This window comes from Spironucleus salmonicida, chromosome 8 (assembly GCF_000497125.1).
Source record: "Spironucleus salmonicida strain ATCC 50377 chromosome 8, whole genome shotgun sequence".
NCBI lineage: Eukaryota > Fornicata > Diplomonadida > Hexamitidae > Spironucleus > Spironucleus salmonicida.
The window spans coordinates 38,983-60,360 of record NC_090603.1 but is presented as its reverse complement, the minus strand read 5'-3'; the positions used below and the strand labels follow the sequence as shown (position 1 = coordinate 60,360).

General features: G+C 33.3%; 6 protein-coding genes and 1 pseudogene across 6 annotated transcripts; 3 read left to right on the top strand and 4 right to left on the bottom strand. All coding sequences in view use genetic code 6, as the record gives it.

Annotated features, from left to right (window-relative positions):
• Positions 1–1,392: 1,392 nt before the first annotated feature.
• On the top strand, positions 1,393–3,432 carry SS50377_27739 (Cysteine-rich membrane protein 1; the record flags this gene model as incomplete). Its single annotated transcript, XM_067911522.1, has 1 exon — positions 1,393–3,432. One exon carries the CDS (start codon positions 1,393–1,395, stop codon positions 3,430–3,432), a length of 2,040 nt encoding a protein of 679 aa, XP_067760544.1.
• A 250-nt stretch (positions 3,433–3,682) lies between these two features.
• Positions 3,683–4,309, bottom strand: SS50377_27738 (Cysteine-rich membrane protein 1; the record flags this gene model as incomplete). The annotated part of the gene is made up of 1 exon (XM_067911521.1): positions 3,683–4,309. The coding sequence occupies one exon, from the start codon at positions 4,307–4,309 to the stop codon at positions 3,683–3,685; it is 627 nt and encodes a 208-aa protein (XP_067760543.1).
• A 689-nt stretch (positions 4,310–4,998) lies between these two features.
• On the bottom strand, positions 4,999–7,122 carry SS50377_27737 (Transmembrane domain-containing protein; annotated as a pseudogene).
• A 73-nt stretch (positions 7,123–7,195) lies between these two features.
• Positions 7,196–7,660, bottom strand: SS50377_27736 (uncharacterized protein; the record flags this gene model as incomplete). Its single annotated transcript, XM_067911520.1, has 1 exon — positions 7,196–7,660. One exon carries the CDS (start codon positions 7,658–7,660, stop codon positions 7,196–7,198), a length of 465 nt encoding a protein of 154 aa, XP_067760542.1.
• A 1,686-nt stretch (positions 7,661–9,346) lies between these two features.
• On the top strand, positions 9,347–13,123 carry SS50377_27735 (uncharacterized protein; the record flags this gene model as incomplete). The annotated part of the gene is made up of 1 exon (XM_067911519.1): positions 9,347–13,123. One exon carries the CDS (start codon positions 9,347–9,349, stop codon positions 13,121–13,123), a length of 3,777 nt encoding a protein of 1,258 aa, XP_067760541.1.
• A 268-nt stretch (positions 13,124–13,391) lies between these two features.
• Positions 13,392–14,462, top strand: SS50377_27734 (uncharacterized protein; the record flags this gene model as incomplete). The annotated part of the gene is made up of 1 exon (XM_067911518.1): positions 13,392–14,462. One exon carries the CDS (start codon positions 13,392–13,394, stop codon positions 14,460–14,462), a length of 1,071 nt encoding a protein of 356 aa, XP_067760540.1.
• Positions 14,463–19,927: 5,465 nt separating this feature from the next.
• On the bottom strand, positions 19,928–20,719 carry SS50377_27733 (Cysteine-rich membrane protein 2; the record flags this gene model as incomplete). Its single annotated transcript, XM_067911517.1, has 1 exon — positions 19,928–20,719. One exon carries the CDS (start codon positions 20,717–20,719, stop codon positions 19,928–19,930), a length of 792 nt encoding a protein of 263 aa, XP_067760539.1.
• Positions 20,720–21,378: the final 659 nt, after the last annotated feature.

Below are 21,378 nucleotides of genomic sequence, written 5' to 3'. Positions count from 1 at the left end.
AATCACGATACAATGGTTATAGATTTATGGAAGTTTATTATCTACAACTATGGTAGCTTAAGTACTATATAGAGTAATTTATCCGTAGCATATCAGATATTTGGTAATTGTTAGTTTAATATTGTACTTTCAATCAATTGCAACAAGGGATTCTATATGGAATATTTTTCGAGAATATTAACAGAAAATATAAGTGTTTGGATAATTAAAGTCTGATGATATTGTCTCTTTTTCTATTTCCATGCGAAATAAGCTGTAGCCATATAATTATTAAGAGATAAATTTCAATAAATATGAGTATTTTATTATTATAAAAAATGATTATTATAAACGTGCATAATGCATATTAACGTCACTAAGAGGTAGCAAGGTTCAATATATTTAATAAAAGGGTGATATACATAATAAAGAAATTATTAATGCCAAAAAAATAAACTAGTTCATGATATTTTTATTATGTTTAATTAATAGTTAGTCAGATGCAATGTGTTAATAGATTCATATTAATATTTTTTAATTTAGTAATCTCGTTACTATTTAAATTAGATTATATTTATTATATAATAATTAATATATAAAATTATAATCATCTTTAATATTCTCTAGATATTGGTTATTATTTAGTAAGTCACACTACATTATTTTCGTTGATAACATTATTGTAATGTATTATTAAAATCATCTATATTAATTTATTCACAATTAATATTAGCAAACTGCTATTAATACAAGAAAACATAGTATGAATTATAAAAGTTAGCAGATTCAGATTTATTTATCATATTTATTATTATAATATTATTTGAATGGATTAGTTGTTAATAGTTATAAAATGGGTATAAAATTAAATCAAATAATAAGTTACAAATAGGATATTATTAGTAATATTAAAATAGATTTATATGGATGTATTTAATAACCAAATATAAAGTTTTAATATGTGCTGCTATAAATAGAATTATAAATAACTCATATATTAAGAGCTTATAACATATAGGTATATTAATTTTTTTTAATATATTATATTTAGCTAAGACTAATCATTGTATATAACTAATTTAGTTTTTACTATTCATTTATATTTATTATTATGAATTTTAGAGAGGATCAGTTTCTATATACGAATTAATACACTATAATAAATAACTACTTAACTGTCATTTAATAAGATTATTAATCAGCCAAACATAAATAACCAATATAATTATTATTCTATTGCATCTACACACTTCATTATTAAAAAACTATTAAAAAACTAGCATTCTGAGGCGATGTACTCAGTTTTTAATCATATTTAATACAGGATTTCATCCGATATTAATATAATTAAAATTTTCTAACATTCATATTATCCTATAACTTTCAATTAAATCTAATTTTACCTATCACAAAATGAGCGGTACATGCTGGTCCGGCAAGAATGAGTGCTCCAATGGATATTACTGTCCAGTAGATGTTGGATGGAGATACTAAGACTGTTTGGAATGCAACTTCTCTATGCCTAGTAATGCAAAGTGTAAATGCAATAACACTCTTCAACCTTCCTGCAAGGAATGTAACGGGGATAAGTGTGAAGATTGCATATAAAACTATTATATTAATGGTGATAAATGTGAAAAGTGTAGCGACAATTGTTACTACTGTGATTCACCCACTGAATGTACTTTGTGTGATGGAGGATATTACCTTGAAAATGGCTCTTGTAAAAAATGCATTTCGCCATGCGAGAGTTGCATTTCTGCTACAGAATGTGTTTAGTGCCCTTCTGGTTACTATTTATCAGCTGACAATAAATGCCTCAGCTGCTCGAAGGATATGCCAAGAGGTTCCCGATGTGTATGTCGTTATACAATGCAAGAAGGGTGCGCATAGTGTTATAATAATGATTGTTAGACCTGTGCTAAAAATTACATTCTAGTGAATTAGGCATGTAAACCTACTTGCACCAAGTAGAACGATTGTTTAGAGGGTTAATATTGTGATGATAATAAATATAGATCGGGATAATGTTACGGATGCATGGATAATTGTCAGAAATGTATCCGTGCTGACTATTGTTCTCTCTGTAACGAAGGTTATTATACTGCAGAGGACGGTACATGTAAGCCTTGCAATAATGATATGCCAAGCCGTAGCGAATGCCATTGTGCAGGCAAATTAATTGCTAATTGTAGCAGATGTTCTACAACTGGCTGTTTTCGCTGCATCCACGATTAAGCCACAGTCAAAGGATAATGTCTTTACAACGAGTGTACGATAGATACTTAATGCATCAGTGGGGAATACTGTCAGTCCCATACTAACATTTTTAATTAGTGTACCAAATGTGATAAATCATGTGAAACGTGTACCGAATAATCGAACAAATGCACTAAGTGCTTTTCAGGGAACTATTTAACGGAAAAACATGGTTGCGCAAAATTATCTGAAAACTGTCTTTTGGCCCATCCTACAGGTAGATGCTTAAAGTGCGCTTCTGGTTTTTACATCAATGCTCAAAACAATTGTTCACAGTTGTCTCAAAACTGTCTTTAGGCCAACATGAGGGGCTCGTGTTTGGTGTGCGAAAATTCATATTTTATTACAGCATAAAATACCTGCCAATACTGCTCCAAATCAATGCCAATTGGCTCAAGTTGCCAGTGCGGCAACACGAAAAAAACCAACTGTGCGCAGTGCGACAATAACACATGCAGGACCTGCATAAAGGGTTACTCGTCAATTAATGGAGACTGTAAGAAAGACCCCTGCCGTGATGATGCAGAGTGCAAGCCTAACGAGTTTTGTCCGACATCGGATCCTGATGCTACTAGGTTTTGTAGAAAATGTGATAAAACCTGCTCTACATGCCGCTCAGATGCTAAAGCTTGCACAGCGTGCGAGTCGGGCAAGTTTTTGTTCTAAACTAAATGTGAAACCTGCAAAACTGGTCAGCCAATGGATGTATCCTGCTAGTGCGGGTCCAAAACTATCAAAAATTGCATAAAATGCGTAGGTGATGCCTGCTAGATGTGCGCCGATGGAATGTTTTTACAGGACGGGAAATGCATCAGCTGCTCAAAGTTAAAACTTGGAGAGGCGTGTGCTTTTTAAGGGAAGATGGTAGATAACTGCAAGGAGTATGACTCGAATTAGTGCAGTGTTTGCGTTAACGGAGCGATGGCGGTTAATGGGGTCTGCAAGGTCTGTAGCGAGAATTAGGAGCTTTCTGGGTGTAGCAACAAAAGTGTTGGAAAAACAGTGGGGATTGTAGTGGCTGTTTTGGTTATTATCATGCTGAGCATTGGAGTTGGAATTTTTGTTGTAAAAAAGGTTAAAAAGAATAAGAAAAATATCGAGGGATTGGTTTCAGGTGAGGTAACGTAGGGGTAGGCACTTAAAATAAGGGCAAGTAGTCCGTAAATGAGAGATTAAAGTGAGCATAATTACTGAATTACATTGGAATAGTTTTGGTGTGAGTGATATTGTGGCGAAGAACAGTCAATGTGTAGCAACTGAATAAAATTATCGAAATTGAAGCTTTTATTCATTTTGCGTTATAATTAGGTAATTTTATTTTTATTTTTGTAGGTTTTACTTAGATCTATTATTATATACGTTAAATAGTATTTTATATTATTATTCAAATTGAATTCTTACATTGGAAATTCAAAAAATATTATAAATTCATATATAATATATATCACTTTTTACCCCTCTTGATAAAATAATAAGCAAGACCGCCAGCAACGGCGCCCACGACGACAACCGCCCCGACCACAATCCCGGTAATTGCCCCACCACCTAGCTTGTTGCTAGTAGGGACTTCGGGGTCCACTGGATCCATGGGATTAACTGGGATATTTGGGTCTGTTCCAACTAGCCAGCATCTTGCTGTAATTTTTATATACCCGTCCATACAATCCGCACAACGCGAGTTCTCATCCAATTTCATTCCTGTTAAACATGTAGCGCATTTTGGCATAATGCTGTCCTCACAAGTACCACAGTTTAGATTATCCGTACAGTGGCAAGGTGAAGTAGCATCTTTTGTACATGATTTAGCGGTTCCATTGTCGCAAAATTCGTTATTTTTGAGAGACACACATTTTGGAGTGCATTCGCCTGCTATTGTGGTTACGTGAGTAGTAGGCTCACAGGAATTGCACAAATCTGCGGATTAGCATGCAATGCAGTTTGCTTAGCATGGTTTACACGTTTTGCTATTTTTATCGCAATAACCTTTATTTGCGTGTGAGCAGTCGGTATGTCTTGTACACTTGGTTTCTGCATTGTTAACTTGCTTATTGTTATTATTATGTTCGGCCATTTTAAAGATTATGATAAATATTATATTAGTTAATCAGCAAAACATTATTTCGCTGTTTTTCTTAATTTTATAAAGTATGTTTAACTTAAATATTAAAATTGGTCCAAAAACTAAAAACTAGTCACTTAATTATTATATTAATAAATACATTTAATTATAAAATGTAATGTATAAGACAATAATTAATTACAACAATATCACATATAAAGATAACTTAATGTAAAAAATAGAAAATCTTTTGAAAGGTACTCAGTAATTTAAAGATTTCAGTTATCTGCAAATAGTTATAATAGTAGGCAATTTTATTTAAAATTATGTAAAAAATATATTAACATATTATATATTTTTTAATATTTTCTTAACACTTTTCATACAATATCAAAGATTGTTCACAGCAAAAATTAATAACTTCTATTTGTAATAAAATAATGATGTCATAATTATAAGTTAGAAGATATGAATTCAACTCTATTAAATAATTTATACGATGAATAGCAAATAAAGTATAATATTATATAAAACTAATTATTTAATATCATAAATCATAACTACAAGTAAGAAGGGAAATTAACAAAATGAATTTAATATCATTAATATATTATTCAATTAAATTAATACTAACATTATATAATATACACTTTATATTAAAAATGCATTTATGTGGATAAGAGATTTACGATACGAATTTGTCACTCCACAGGATTTGGCGATCGTATCTCAAAGGAAGCCAGCTAAAGCTTGGAATCTATACCAGTAAACAATTTCTGTGAATTTTGTTGAGATTTATATTATTTTGTTCCAAAAAGTTCATTGCTATCTAATACGTTGTTTTTGCTGATAAGAAATGGTTTCCCTGTACCTTTTCTTGGCAAATTTCCATCGAGATTCATTATGTTTCGTCTCATCTAGGATGTGGAGCTTTCCACGTTATCATTAAATTAGTCAGATTCCGTCTATGATCGATCCTTTTTCTTCAGTATTGCGGTTTTAATGAAGGGCATAACTCCACTGACCTCAGTTTCTAGCTCTTTTGCTTACCTCACATTCTTTCTATGATACCAGTAAGAGCTTCTGATATTAAAGTAGGTTAAACTAACAAAAACAATAACTAAAGCAAAAGTTTGGAGAATAACATGAATGGGTGTACTGAGGTAGTTATTATTTTACGAATAATAATAATCCCCTACCGCTGCTATAAACTGTGCCCAAATTGCTGATGAGATTAGGTTTATCGAAAACTCAACTGCCGATATTCGCATCATTACTATAATATTGACCACGTTAAATAACATTTAGGTGAGCAAGCTGGAGAAAAATATGTCATACTAAAGAATCGCATTTAATATTTCACCAGGGTATAACAATCCAACGACTGGATTAATGCAGAAAGACGAAAGCGAAATTCTGTAAATAGCGCCCACCTCGCCATATCGTCCGAGAATCAAATCAAATACATAAAATTACGTACCGCTTAATATTATAGCTAGAAGAACCATAGCTTGGCCTATGATAGCATTTCCTGCCGAGGATCCAGTAAAGTACCCAGCTGCCATAGAATCCTAGATCGTATAATATATTTATGTTGCTAGCGGAAGCCCTAAGCCTATGAACAGGGCTAGCTTCTGTTGGGGTTTGAATCTGAATCTTGCGAGAAATATGCACAATAATAGCGTTATTTGGGGACCTGCTAGTTTATAGATCTGTTCTCCAAAGTCTTAGACAATATCTGTTACAGCTAGGTACTAAACAGCATTAAACAATACCTAGATAGCGGCTGCCAGAATAAACAAATAAAAATGAGACACCATGTTAAAAAAGTACCTCTTGTATACTGGAGGCGCTAAAAACAAGAATAGCAAGGCAAATGGCAGCATCGAGAATATGCTAACCGCTGTTTGCATGAAAAATCATCTATGTAGACATCCTATATAGCTACTATGACAGCTAAAATTTATGATAGTATGACGAATATAAGGTGAATTCCGAGGCGCTTAACCAGCTTTTTTACAAAAATCTATAAACATTTTCGCTTTTCCTTCCCAATTAAAAATACAATTAACATTAAAGCAAGTAAAACTAGTAATACTAGTGAAGCAGGAACAAAAAAACTAAGTACCTACTGCTTGGTCAGACCAATTTTAACGCATTCTTAATTACTAAGTTGGTGCCTAGAGCTGCAAGAAACGCAAATTGCACAGCCAGCCTCATTGCTATAGCACACGCCGTTCAGCCCTAGCCCGACTTTGCAGCAGCAGAGCGCAAATAGCCCACTCGTGCATTTGCACGGCATGTAGCCTTTCGCGCACTAATCGCACACATTTCCACTCCATCCTTCATCGCACTAATCGCACCAGAAACGCTATACTGACGCAATGCACCGGCCCGCGGCTGCCCATTCTATGGAACCGTCAGAACACCACAATTTCCCTTAATGTTCACCAACGTGCTATCGCACTCCACGCACATATTTTTTAGCTTGTCAAACTTCCTGCAATTTCCGTCTGCGCATACTTTATTCACACCCTCAAGCGCGCATGAATCGGCGAAATTGCTCGCGTGCTGCTTGCAAGCACCCCCAAACTTGAACTGAACTGAGCCCTGCTAGCACTTAAACGACTGCTGCAAATTACCACACTCGAAGCAGTAAATATTTCCATCCCAATCTGACCCGCAGGAGTCGTTAACTTGCTAAATACATGATACACCGAAACTCAGAAAACTGCCTTTGCTATTTCTACACTAATGCTGCAGCTTATCGCAACGCCAGAAGTTCGCGCAAACCACGTTCTTTCCAGCGTAGAAGCAGAAGCCGTGCCTACCCATACCGCACATTTCACTGCAAAGCTAGGCCCTTCTAGCAGAATAGCGCGATAGCTAAAATCGATTTCACGATTTCCGTTTTGACGCATTTTTGAACAGCGGCCTGCTGGAACTGCCATAGGGCTTTGCGAATGCAGCGAAAATCGCAGTTCGAGGTGAAATTTATGCTCCATGTTCAATATAGAAAACCGCGCTTTCCACTAAGGCCTGCAGGAGGGTCTGCTGAAGTTTCGGATCGTGTTTGCCGTATGTGGGGAGGGATGCGAATGGGAGGTGCAGGTTGCGCTAGGAGGGCTATAGTAAGGTTATACGGGTTTATTAAGGTGGATGTAATTAGCTTGGTGTGGGTCGTGTTTCTGGCATTGCGGCTTCGGTGCTGGTTATCTTTGGGAGGTTTGTGGGCCTTGTGGTAATTTTAGCATTTGACAATAAAAGGTAATTGCGGCGTAGAGCTGAGGTAGGAACGATTTAGAGTAAGGATTTACTGGTAGTTGCCTGGTTTAAGAAATTTACATATGTAGATAAGTACATAGGTATATCATGTAAGTACTAAATCTGCAGTGATATATTAAACTCTAGGAAGAGTTAAAATATTTCGGTTTTCCTCGTAAGCTGTTCTAGCGAACGCCTGAAGAATTTATCAGCATAGATTTTAGTGCTGCATCTTGGCGACTGTCTACTTTGAGCAAGTCAAAATATTTGGAGGCGCCTCAAGATATTCCTAAAATAAAAATATTAGAAGTTGAGCTACCTCAGTGACTGAGTAGCTAGTAGTGCTATATCACAATTTTATACTAAATACGCTAAGTCATGAATTAGCAAAAGACCCTGGTGATAAGCTAAGAGCCTGCAAAAGCGTTACGATCTTAGCTTTGATTATATTTGCGGTATAATATATTATATAATGAAATACAACATTTTAAAGATAAACATGAATATACTGTGTCAACCTCTTGACCAAAAATTTATAAGCTGGTTTAACTAATATTATTTACATATAACAATTTGAAGGACTGGAATGGTTATTTTTGCATGGATCAAACAACATGGTAACCACTGGACACATATACGTGCTTCTTGCGATTCTATTCCATGAGTGCATGTTAGAATAATTTGATCATTAGGCATTGAACAATCATGGCGATGCCGCTAGAATACAAATAATCTATCCATGAGTAGGAGGTCCCATAAATTATATATATAATACCTGATAACTAGTAGGTATTCAGTTGCTCGATAAATTGAATTCTTAACTTCTTGTACTAGTACTCAGATATTAATTATCATTGCACCGTGTTGATACTTTGCTATTATCGGAATACTTATCACCAATTAAGTAATCACAGTGCAAATGCAGTATTAAGTATGCCAGGTTAGCACTACAGAAAGTCTTTGTAGTTGCTAAAATATGAAGGTAAAGGAGTGATGAGTATTTCTGATACCATAAATCTGTGTTTAATGGACTTACCATTATTACCATTTACTAAATATTATTATACTGTAAAGCATACCAGCGGGCTGGGACATGGTTTTATATAGTGTTGGTACGTGGGACGAAGTATTGAAGGTGTTCCATAAGTATGGATGTAGGGAAAATGGAGGTAAAACTAATCTTGACATTATAAAGGCATCACAGCAGAACTAGGGGTAAGTGATATTATGTTCTGGTTGGATATTGGTACAATTGTTAATACTTTATTAAAAATAGAAAGTCATCATACTGGGAGGGCAATATCACATATTCATGCTAGGATATCCAGTTTCGTGCAATATGCAGGTTTTCATGCACTGGGTTGAGGCCTGAAAGCTGGAGTACAGGTTTGTAATATAGAGGGTTAATAGGAAAATTATGTTACGCTCGTAATAGTAGTGACCGAAAATGGTGAATTTGGTGTTACTGGCGTAGTTGGAAGAGCGAAATATTTCTGAGTGCAAGAGAACAGGATAGATAACCTGTGCATTTAGTTGCAGGAGAGACATATAAGTACATCATGAAGGATATACCGAATTAGTAAACATAATATATTTTAGTTTTAACTGGATGATACTTAGCATGCCCATCTCGCTCACAGAAACCACACAAATAGTGACTTTGTCTGTAATTATTATTTAATACTATATTAACTATTATATACAATACTACACTTCATATGATATATAGCTGAAATTACAATTACTTACTACCTAACATATTTAATTACACAGGTTTCACTCTAAATGACAAATCCACTATCAGTAGACTTCGCAGTGCACCAATACGCGATTCGTGATGGAAAAGTCAAAGTCGAAAGAAATACCTAGGAGCTGCTCACCTTTACCATAGAAGGCAGCGAGATCAGATAGTCCAGGCAGTTGGACATGAGTTGCAGGTACATACTCCGATCAACTATTACTACCAAGGAGCAGCTGTGCGCGGTCTAGGTCGTCCTGCTCTACAAGAAGCTGGGGAAAATTGCTCAGAATGTGCTGTTTTAGATATCACAGGTTGAAGCAGTTATTAAATCGCAAGATCCATAATTTTGGGACAATATTGGTCTTGTTGCAGCACAGATGGGGCTTAGAGTGCTTTCGACAAACTCCACACGAAACCCTGATTTTGATAAATTTGCAAATAGCATTAAAGACTACCATTTGCAGTACTTTTCTTTTTACAGTAGTTTTGACACGGAATAGCTTCTCTAACCTGAATTTATAGATGATTTAAATTTTCATGAAAATCAGGTATTATTATAGCTAGCAGCTATTAAATACCAATCAGAAGGTAAGTATCCTCTAATTCTACCATTGATTTTTGGCTAGTCGGCATTCAGGTTGTATGATACTTAGTTTACAGAATTAAAGAAGAATAAAAGCGCAACAAATGTGTATAGCTATAAATTGGTTTTGCTTAGAAAGATATTTGAGGTATCGAATAAGATTTACAATGGAGAGTCATTCACAGAATAAGAAAAACCATAGCTGGATAAGTTTGACCTTATCAACCTGTTCCAGCTCCCCACACATTTTCTTGGTACAGGTATTTGCCTGTTCATGTTCCAGCAGCTCTGCCACGTGTCCTACCTCTTCAAGGCAGAATATTTTGCATTATTCTCGTTGGTTAAAAATGAAATAAATAAGAATCTTACGAACGCTGTCATAAACCAGAGTTCCAAGTCTGGGAAAAGTGTAGCCTTGTACACGCAGTATTTTTTCCACCTCCTGATGGGAAATTCTCCAATGTTGGTTAACAAAGAAGGCTCTGAGGACCAGCCGCTATATTACTACAAAACTGGGTCATTCCACTCGTAACTGGAGACATTATACCAAAATACTTTCGAGCTGCAGGATTTGAATAATTTCAAAGAAACGATACTAAATGATATATGCGACTTCCGTACCTTTCAGCTGGATAGTTTGGACCATTTATAGTACCTTTACAGGAAGATGAATATTTTTATCAAAAATATGTATAAAGACTAAAGCAGAATTAATGGGGTATCTGGGATCAGGGTTATTAAGCATTTGAAATTTAATAGCTCGATAAAGCAACAGTTCGACTTGTTAAAACAATACTCATTTTTTATCTACGAGGGTGATGTTGATACCAGCGGCATAACGGATGCTTAAGTGCTGGAATATAATTATAAACACTAGGGTAAGAAACGCCCGTTGATGCTAGTTGACGAGTGTCTAGAATCGCAGAAGTAAAATTATGTAAAATGCACAGTGCTGTGCTAGATGATCTTCAGCGATTACCGACAGAGGCTGGTTAACATTGGAAGACAACAGTATTGTGCTATAGTAAATATTCTACAAAATGACCAATTTGAATAGTATTCCGATGAGTATAAAGCTAAAAAGTATACAAAACATACTTTCGCTTGTCGAGTGCTTTAGCAGCTTCTGCATACGGACTTGCTTTCAGCAATTAAAACAGAACTCGACGAAATCAGTGCATCAGAAGAGCATAGGAGTTTGACCCTAGATTGCTACCAGGAATTGTAGAATATTATAAAAAATATACGAACGTTAAGAAAACAGAAATACGATAAATAAACAGAAATATACAAGCAGATATATGCGAACCAGCGCTTTCTTACAATATACTTCAGCCTGCTCGAAGCAATACTGACCGATGTGGAGTACGTTTTTATAGCGACAGAGTACCTGCAGCTTCAGATTGAGGAATACGACATCCTTGATGAGCTTATAGTCTACTCACCGCAAATTCTGAATGTAAAAAACAGGGAAAAGTTTAAAAACAAATTTTACTTAGGACTACCGAAAAATTACTTAGACTAGAAAAATTATCACGAAGAGTTCGACGTGTACTTTTTCAGGTTCATACTTTCTTTGTTCGACCCGAGGGCGGTGGAGACGCTGTTCTGGAAGACATTTTAGTTTATTGGTTTAAGTGATATATGTATATATAAAGATAAGAATTATGGCAATAATTATAGAGGTGAGTGTGAAGTTGCTACAAGATTTTGGTAATATTCTATAAATGAATAAATAATTTGCTATTTAGGCTAAGCAGCTCTCCCCATGCAGTATGTGGATTAAATGCGATTACTAACTACTAACAATAAAATGTTAGAAAATCGATTAAACATCACTCATGCAAAACTGTTTTAGACTCGTCGTGCCGCTACATTTTAAGTTATAATAGTTGGGACAGATATAAACTTAATAAATGAGTCTTCACTAGATAAGTTCAGTTGTTAAGGTTCTGGACAATACTTTATCTACAATTGTGCCGCCAGCATTCTTGGTTACGTCCAACCACACCCGTCGCTGGTGCATAGTGCCCAGTACGACAAGCGCAGCATGTTGGCTAACCGTGATGATATGGGTGCAATACTGGATGGTATCCCAAAAACCTTAAAAACATATTTAGACAAGAATTCTATTCTAGTAGAACTGCTAAATTCTATGATGGGTGAGAAGTCTGCCGGGATGCAGCTAATATGCCCTTATATCTGCCCTTATATATGGTATGTGACTACATAGTACCAATTGCAAGCTTGTAATTTTAATGCAGTTGAGAAGCATGCTATTTAGGTGAACGGCAATAAGAGTATAGTTTACTAGTTCAGCAGTCTTACCTAAATAGTAGATTACATTGACATTAGCACACGTTGTAATAAAAATAGATGGAATGAATTTAAAATTAACATACATAGATAAGATGTTGATCTACACGCAAGTGACGGCAGTTACAATTTGAGGTATACTGCTTCAGCCACCCTTAACAAAGAGGTGGTCGTGGTTCTGAGCTATAGTCTGATGTGCTAGTTCATAGAAACGTACTCCAAGGTCCAGCTTACATCGATGGAGGCCTAGCGCGAGTTCAGCAGCATGTCCATGCTATTCAAGCGGAGCGTACTGATAAACTACCTGAACGCCATCTTGTTCATGATGATTGTGACACAGCAACCGGAGACTGCTATCCAGAATATCCAACTGATTATCCAGCAGGGGGAGAGCAGGGATATCGGTTGCTAGTATCTACGCTAAGGTAGTATTGCTACTAGGAATGCTGAGGAATTGATGATGTTAATAAGTAGAATACCAGGAAAGCACGAGATGATGGCCCTGATGCCCACCTTTGACTTTGCTCTCCACAATTTCAACAACGGGGTGCACAGGTTAAGCCAGTATTCTGTCTGGAACTAGGTGCTTGAAGACTCGATTGGATCAGCTGCAGAAGCTTTTGATATCCTGAGGGAGTAGAAAATGATAGATGACAGATTGATCGTCGCTATCTGCTTCAGTAAGAGTGTGGACCTACCACTGATATTAGAAGCAGTCGAAATGCCATTCAATTTCGTGCTCACCTTCCACGGGTACGGGGACCTCGGACTGGAGCGGCTGCACGGCTGCCAGGCTCTGCCGGTACAGTGCGGCTACCACAACTAGGAAGTGCTTGAGAAGAGGGCAGCACCGTTTGGACTCAGGAATGTCGTCCAGATAGGTCAGGATCAGCACGAAGCAATTACACTGGTTAGGATGTGAAAACTAGCGGATGAGTTTGTTACGCAGCAGCAGACGGAGGAGAGGAACACTTACATGACAGAGCAAAAAAGTATTAGCGATAATTAGATATGATCATATATTTATTAAATATAGTATTTATGTTACAAGTTTAATCAAAATTTTAAAAAAATTGCATAGAGACCTCAGATTATTCAAAATCATAAGGCATGGCCGTTAGCACTATATCTTGAGGATAACAAAAGAAAATGATAAAGACACAGTAATAGCGGCTTTACGAAACATTAGGATGATGCTGATGCCTGACGAAGTCCCACTGCACGACTTTGTGAAACTATGTAATTCACCCAGCTGCAAAGTTAGATTGAATTTTGAATGTTACTATTAAATTGAATAACTGAGCAAAGTAATCCTGGACCTTGCGCTTGTTCATAACCTCTCTAAGGTTAATTCCCAGCTGCACGAAATGTCGCAGATGGTTAAATTTATAAAACAGAAGAATACGAAGATTCTAATTATATACGCTAAGAGAATAAAGTTGTTACATTTGCTTGAATTTCTGGAACTGGAGTTAGTATCGGTGTATACGTAAAGTTATGATTCTGCTTTAACTGTTATTGTCCAGTAGAGGCAAAACACAGATTCAATGAGCATAATAACACTTAGTGAAGATAAAACATATTTAAGTACTACCATAAAAACGCTATACGCGTCCAATTAAATAAACATGAGACTGCTGGAGATCGACGTCGAGTATTAAGCTGAGTTTGTAGATGATAAGATATATCCATAAATTGAGCAGGATTATTATAAGCACACCCTTAGTGTGCTATATATTAATTAGGAAATATCAATTATAACTAGTTACAGAAAGTTACTTTCAGAAATTTAAAACTATTAAAGTGTTATCTACAAAATTGAGAATGGCGTTATTCATTTGGCGAATAAGAACTAGTACATTGGATACATTGTTGATGCAAATAAGTAAATATTAACATAAATGAGTAGCTATGAAAGAGAGTATGCATATCTAGTAATAAATTTTATTTAGAGCTAAAAAGTTAATCTAGATAACGAATTCTTGTTTGGTTAGTCGTTTAAGGAGCAGTTTGATACTATTGAGAAATTGTTTAAATAGATAAATGATAGACCAGATAAATTATATTAATGCTAGGTGGAGGTATACGGATAATTGTACACTGACGAGTAGAGAACCTATATTGGAAACAATTAGCTTGTGATAAGAGGATAAGGTCGCTATTGCTATCTATCAAACCTGTTTAGTGATATAAAAGTTGTGGCGACAGGCATCAGACATGAAGAAAATCAAGATATACTGCAATTGATAGCAATTGAGTGATCCACCATTATTTTGTAATTTTTTATGTCGCAGAGGTCGTACATGTCATATTTTGCAAACATATGAATTGTTCATTCTTTCAAAAATCGGAAGGGAATGTTTATGTATTTCCACTGTATTAGCAAAATATCACGATTTTTTGTACTCTAAAATACAAACTACGGATTGGTACGTCCAAAGAAAGTGAAAATATGTAATAACTAGTTATTTACATATGTAATGTAATATAAGTGACTTACGAATACGAAATATCACTAGACTACTAGCCCGGCAAATTTTAAGTTTTGTTGAGTCCATAGAAGCAATTTCGAAATCCTGCTTCAAACACATAGATGGAGCCTTCTATTTGGTCTAGCATTCCGCTTCCGTGCGTTTATTAGACTCAACGTATATAAAATAACTTACTTAAAACGAGGAAAAATATACTTTTGATAGTTTTGCAGCTCTAACATTTCAGAGCAAACAGCGCTTCCTACGCTCACGTAAACTTGAAGACTAAATGCATTTTTACACTTCACCAAATGCTAGTACAACAAAGGTGCTTATACGCATTCGGAAAAACGGTAGCGAATCTTTATAAATGGAATGATTTAGGGGAAATTACAAAATCAACAGAAATGTGGAAAGTGCATATTTTATATCGCTATAGAAAACATATGTTAGGAATAGTTGGAATGGGGTGATTCGGAAATTTGGAACTGAGAATCATTCGGTCAAATATCGTGATTCAGTTATCTGCTGGATATGTTTTCCGAAAGCTATAACGGTGATGTATATTCAATATACTTCATTAGACATTGCATCATTTATTAGTAAAAATATACATTATTTTGTGGATTCCTCAGATAATAGATTTGATGATTCATTCATATAGTATGCAAATTATTGGCAATTCTGCTTTTATTATGTTGAAATATTATTTCCTCTAGTATAGAGGGATTAATTTGAATTATAAATTATCTAAGCTAATGGAATTTAAAAACTGCTAATTTCTATATTCACTAATTTAATTTCTCCACGGGTTAAATATAAACTTCTAGATGCAATAGATCCTGTATTTGCCGGATTTGATAAAAATACAAATTTTTAAAAACTGCCCTAGATGCCTTTTATTCACAAATATTTCTCTTTACTTAAGTCATTTATCAGAACCTATCGATAATGCAATTGTTTAGTAAGCTAATATATGAGTTCTTAACTAGTGAAGATAATATCTACCTTTAAATTAGTTTAAAGAGCTAGGTGATTCTTCATAGTTAATCACCGATAAAAGACTTGATTGGGTTAATAATTCAATGATTGAAAATTGAGAAGCCGTAGGGGATCTTATTATTCTTAAATTAGGAGATTATATGAAGGATATGTTTGGGTAGGATTATACAGAAGATATATAGAAACGAATATAAAAGCAGCTGAAAATATCCGAAATTGAGTTGGAAAAATAAAAAGAGATCGGAATATAAAAATAAAGGCTAATATACTAGCTATAGATCAAAAAATATTATTTTAAGATAAAAACAGGGTAACAGTTCCTAAACAGGTATAATATTGTCTGCAAAAGGTTAAGAAAATTGACTTATTATATATTTATATTTGTTAACGAATAATAAGTTTATATGAATAATAGCGAATGATTATTAGTACACAATTATATTTATATTAAAAAATTATGAAAGCTAAAGACGTTACAACGCACCGTCGATAAAATAGATATAAGTAATGTAGTACAAGAAGGATATGATAATAATTACTTGTAAACTGTATTTTTGATATAACTTACAAATTTAACTCTCAAAATAATCATAATAATGCAAAATAAATAGTATCAGACTATTATAATTATGCATAAAGTACATACTTAGTTTCTATTGAAACAGAATACGTAACTTTAGGCCATTAACTTATCAACTACAGTATAATATTATTACAATAAACTTATTAAACTTAAAATAGTGATAATTCAGGTTCTATCAATGACTATTAGAAAATAATAGTAATAATTAATTGTAACTAAACATCACCAATAAAGACTTATTATATACTCAAATTTTAATAAAATGCATTTTATATAATGACTTTCTTTGTGTATTTTTTATCGCATCTTGCTATAGGAATTACTCATCTTACTTTTGCATGTTATGATATTCAAGTTACTATTTTATCAAAAAGTAGACTCAGAAGTAAACTTTATACGAATATTATTATTCTATGATAAATGCTAGCCTTCAATGCGGATAATAAGTTTATACCTGTTCAGTTATCAGTACAGTATCGTTATCTTTAATAAACCACTGAACAAAATATCCAATCTATAATTTATCTATGCAAGAAAATTTATTACTAGGTATTAGCTATTTTATGGTGTTAGTTTCACTATTTGTTAATATGCTAGTTAATTTTATCATGATAATATTATGATAATGATGTTATATCTAAAAAATGCATATTCTAATGAAATACTGATAATGAAACACAAAATCATAAAGTTAAATGTAAAATAATTATATAGTAAATAGATAATAATAAATAGTATGCGATATAACTATTTTATTTGATGTACAATCAAATATTTATCAAATATACTATGTATAAAGTAGAAACCCCAGCACCTCAGCATACAACACCTAACCTCATAAAAGCTAATTTCTTATCTCTTAGTTTAAGGTATTTATAGGACCTAAAGTATATTATTTCATTCAGAATACAAATAATTACACCAATAATAAAAATACAACAGTCTCCTCAATTCTAGCCAATGCCAATATCAGTTACTAGTCTAGCTACCAAACATTCATAACTTCTACAAACTCCAATTTTAGAATTTGCAAGTTTATATATACTGTACAACAAATTCAATATTCGCATGATATTTATATCACCAAAATAGCACTCTCAACGGTTTAATTGCATCTATTACAACTTAAGCAGATCATTATATCAGATCAGCTAGAAAGGCTTACATCACCATTCCCAGACCAGACTAACCCAGAAAATCATTCAACAGCTTTCCTCTTAATACTTTATCTACCCTTATATCTCATACTCACATTAGTAAAATACCACAATACACTCCCAAATACCTTTACCTACCCTGAGAATCCGTAACACCCCAAATATACAGGTTTACCCCCAACACCCAAAAACGCAATATAACGTCCCATCACTACCTATTATATCACCTCCTAAATCTTTCACTCTACCCCACGCATTGCGCCCGAAACATCAACTACGAAATTCTAACTTCCCATATCGCTACGAAAAAGTGCCATAGCGGACTGCAATTTGCGCGTTGAGTACCTCGCTGGGAGCCTCTATTTAATTCTACCAAAACCAAAAAATCAAAGTGGCGAAAATCGAGTTTTGCGGAGTGGAAATATTCCCATGAACCACAAATATAAATGCGGAATTTTGCCGACTGCGCGCGACAATTCGGATGGATAGCGAAAGTTTGGAGTGCTAGAGGGCGAGGAATGAGCATTTCGACGAAAGTGCAATTCGGGGCAGGGTGTGATTTGGGCGGAATTAGAGGAGTGTGGGTGGCTTGATTTGCGTTTTCGGGCGTTTTGGTAAATTTCAAGTTTCAAATTTGCGGTATTTTCGCGTGGAAATGGAAGGAAATGGAAGGAAAATGGTATTTGGAGGATTGGATTATAGTATAGGTTGCAAATATGTCGTAATTAATATTGGCGTCAAAAATTGTAAGGGATGCGTGAAGGGGCAGATTGTGCGGTAATGAGGGAGGTAGGGAGGTAGGTAGGGAGGGAGCGAGAAATAATAGTGGAAATAAGGGTTATCAGGAAAGATGAATAATGCGTGTAGTATGTTGGGAGTGAAATAGCACAGATATGCGCCAATACTAGATAGATGGTTTAGACTGAAATGCTGAAATTAATTTTGAGATGATGGGTAAATTGATTAAATGGTATTGGAAAACTGATGATTAGTAAAAAAATCTGTTTTTGAGAATACATTAAAATAGTAATATAGGGATATAGCGTTAAAATAGGTGCGAAACAAAGATGGAGCAGTAAATTATAATTAAATAGGGTGTAGAACAGCCAATTTGAGCTTTGACAATGTGCCATGATTTTATTGTTCGCGAATGCTAATGATACTATTATGATATCTTGCCGAAACTAATAATGGATTGTTTATGAGATGTGTAATGGTGAATTACTACTAAATTTGTTATTTTTTTTCAATGGTATCATGTTAATTATTAGTAGAGTATCATATTTTTACTTAAATTTAATGCTAGGTACAGTATCTGGATAATCTATAGTAAAAGTGTGGATAAATTATTTAGTTTTTTTGAGAAATATTTTTACAGTTTTAACCTTTAACATAAAGCTAACGATACTGTTATACCGCATTACTCGAATGTAATTAATAGAATTATATTACTAGTTACATCTTTATTAAACTTTGCGTTTAAAATCATTTTTGTAGTATCACCAATGATCCATACTCGTCATATCATCTTATTTTTAAATTATGTTCTGATATTGTTAATCAGTAGTGTTTTTATTTTATATATGTTATTCTTGGAATATATTTATTAAACTAAAGTTTAAAATAATAAATTTATATCATTTTATATATTTATAGGTTTACATATAATTTAATCATAATTTGTTAAAATCCGGAGTAAATTCAACATATTGTTTTATCTTTTATATAACTATTAAGATATAATTTTAGTAATAAATATAATCACAATTTATATAGAAAATATAATATAGTCGGATATAATATATAAATTGTATAATTTCCATAATTCTTAAATGTACACTACTAGCGTCAGAATTATAAAACTATTGTCATTTTACTTCACTGTTTAATCGATTAAAAATATTAAATTTAAGAAAGAGATATCTTATAGTTAGTAATAATGATAATAAAATATTATCACATTCCTGCTAATAAAATACATCAATTGCAGATTCTGCTATGTAAAATTTACGGTTAATAAGATTCATGCTGGTAAATTGATTATGATACAATAATTATTTCACTAAGTTAGATTTGAATAATATATTTAGAAATTATTAGTTAGCCATGATAATAGTTTTACATAAGAATAAAAATATATACTAAATCTAATTTCCACGATTTAGTAAATAATAATTAAATATATTTAATTCTGTAGAGTGCTTGCCTTAGGAAGCTAATCTTATTTATTGATGTTTAATCATTTATTTGTAACTTAAGTTATATAATAAAAAATATTTCACTTTCTTAGTAACTGTTATTAGCTATAAAATAAGAAGACTTAGATTTTGCATAAACTAATAACTATTATTATCTAAGTATTATTACAAAATAACGTAATTATAAATATTTAAGTTATTACCTTGGCCTGTTTGATTATACTTAAATCATTTTTATCCAAAACCTTATATTCACATTTCATATTTATTTCTCTTTAGTTTTATTAAATCAATTATGCGCACATAGCTTAATGTTCAAAACAACAATGTACTTGAATTATTTTTCTTTCCTAATGCATCAATGTTCATTTCCAAAAGTGACCTTAATTTACGTCTTTTCATAACTAAGGTTATAATTACTATTCCAATAACCAAAATTGATGCTGATATTACTCCTACTACGATATATATAATAATATTAGTAGATACAACTATTTAGCAGTCTTCTGGTGATATTAAACCGTTGATACACTCTCCATCTATTAATCTACGAGGCATTAAGCAAGACTACCAACCTACTGCTCCGCATTTAGAACAGTTTTCAATCACCATATTTTAACAATAGCATTGGAAACCAACAATCGCAGCTGTATTACAAGGACTGCATGCATTATTATATAAAAATTAGTCAATATTGCAAGATGTACATGATGTTTCAATATTTGAACATGTTTTACAGATTTTGGAGCATTATTTGCAAACGTTGATTTATGTAGTACTAATGTCACAAAATTATAAATTGGAGCACTATGAGTCAGTTTAACATTGATCTGGCAAACAAACACCATTTACCAATTTGTAGTTATTACTGCATTTTATACAATCATCAAAGTCGCATTAAGCACAATTCGCAATTAAGTTAGTTCCGCACTGACATTTGCTATCGATTGGAATATTTTTATTACATGTTGTACACATTATTAATGCATCATACATACCAGACACGCATCTTTGACATATGTCCTTGCTAATACATTTTAAACAAGTTTCCTTGCAGAACTTACATGACTCGCCGCTTAAGAAAAAGAATTAATACATGATGCACATTTTTCACCATCGCAAGATGCACAATTGAGTATTTGATTTTTACTCATGGTGCATTTACATGATGTCTCAAAATGCTAGTTATCCGAGCAAGAGATACATGGGGTATCGGTTTGGGGTTGCAGAGGACAATAATTTGAATTAGCACAGTTATTAGCTGAAGCAGAGCAGGTTCCTGTCATATACTGAAATGGAAAAATAGGTATTATATTAACAACAGAAATGCGTAAGTTATTTTTAGAATTAGTATCTTATTATTTATAATAATGAAATAGCACAGAAATAAGGTTCAGTAAGAAATATAATAATTATAAAAATTATTATGAACACATATATGGCATTTAAATGTTAGCAGCTAGGTTAACAAGCCAATTACTAGGAACTTAACACTTATATACATTTTAGTATTCTTACAAGTCATATTTTAAATGTATATTTACTATTAAGCAAATAAATATTTTCAGTATGATTTGCTAGACTATACAGGATACTATTATATTCGAGATGAATTAAGTAAACTTATTTTAGTTGTCAATAATATGCCAAAACCTATACTCTATATAAATTAGACAATAATAACGTAAATTTATGAAAATAAGATGTACCATATATAAAAATTCAATTGACTACAAATCCTGATTTATTAATAAGCAATTGTTACC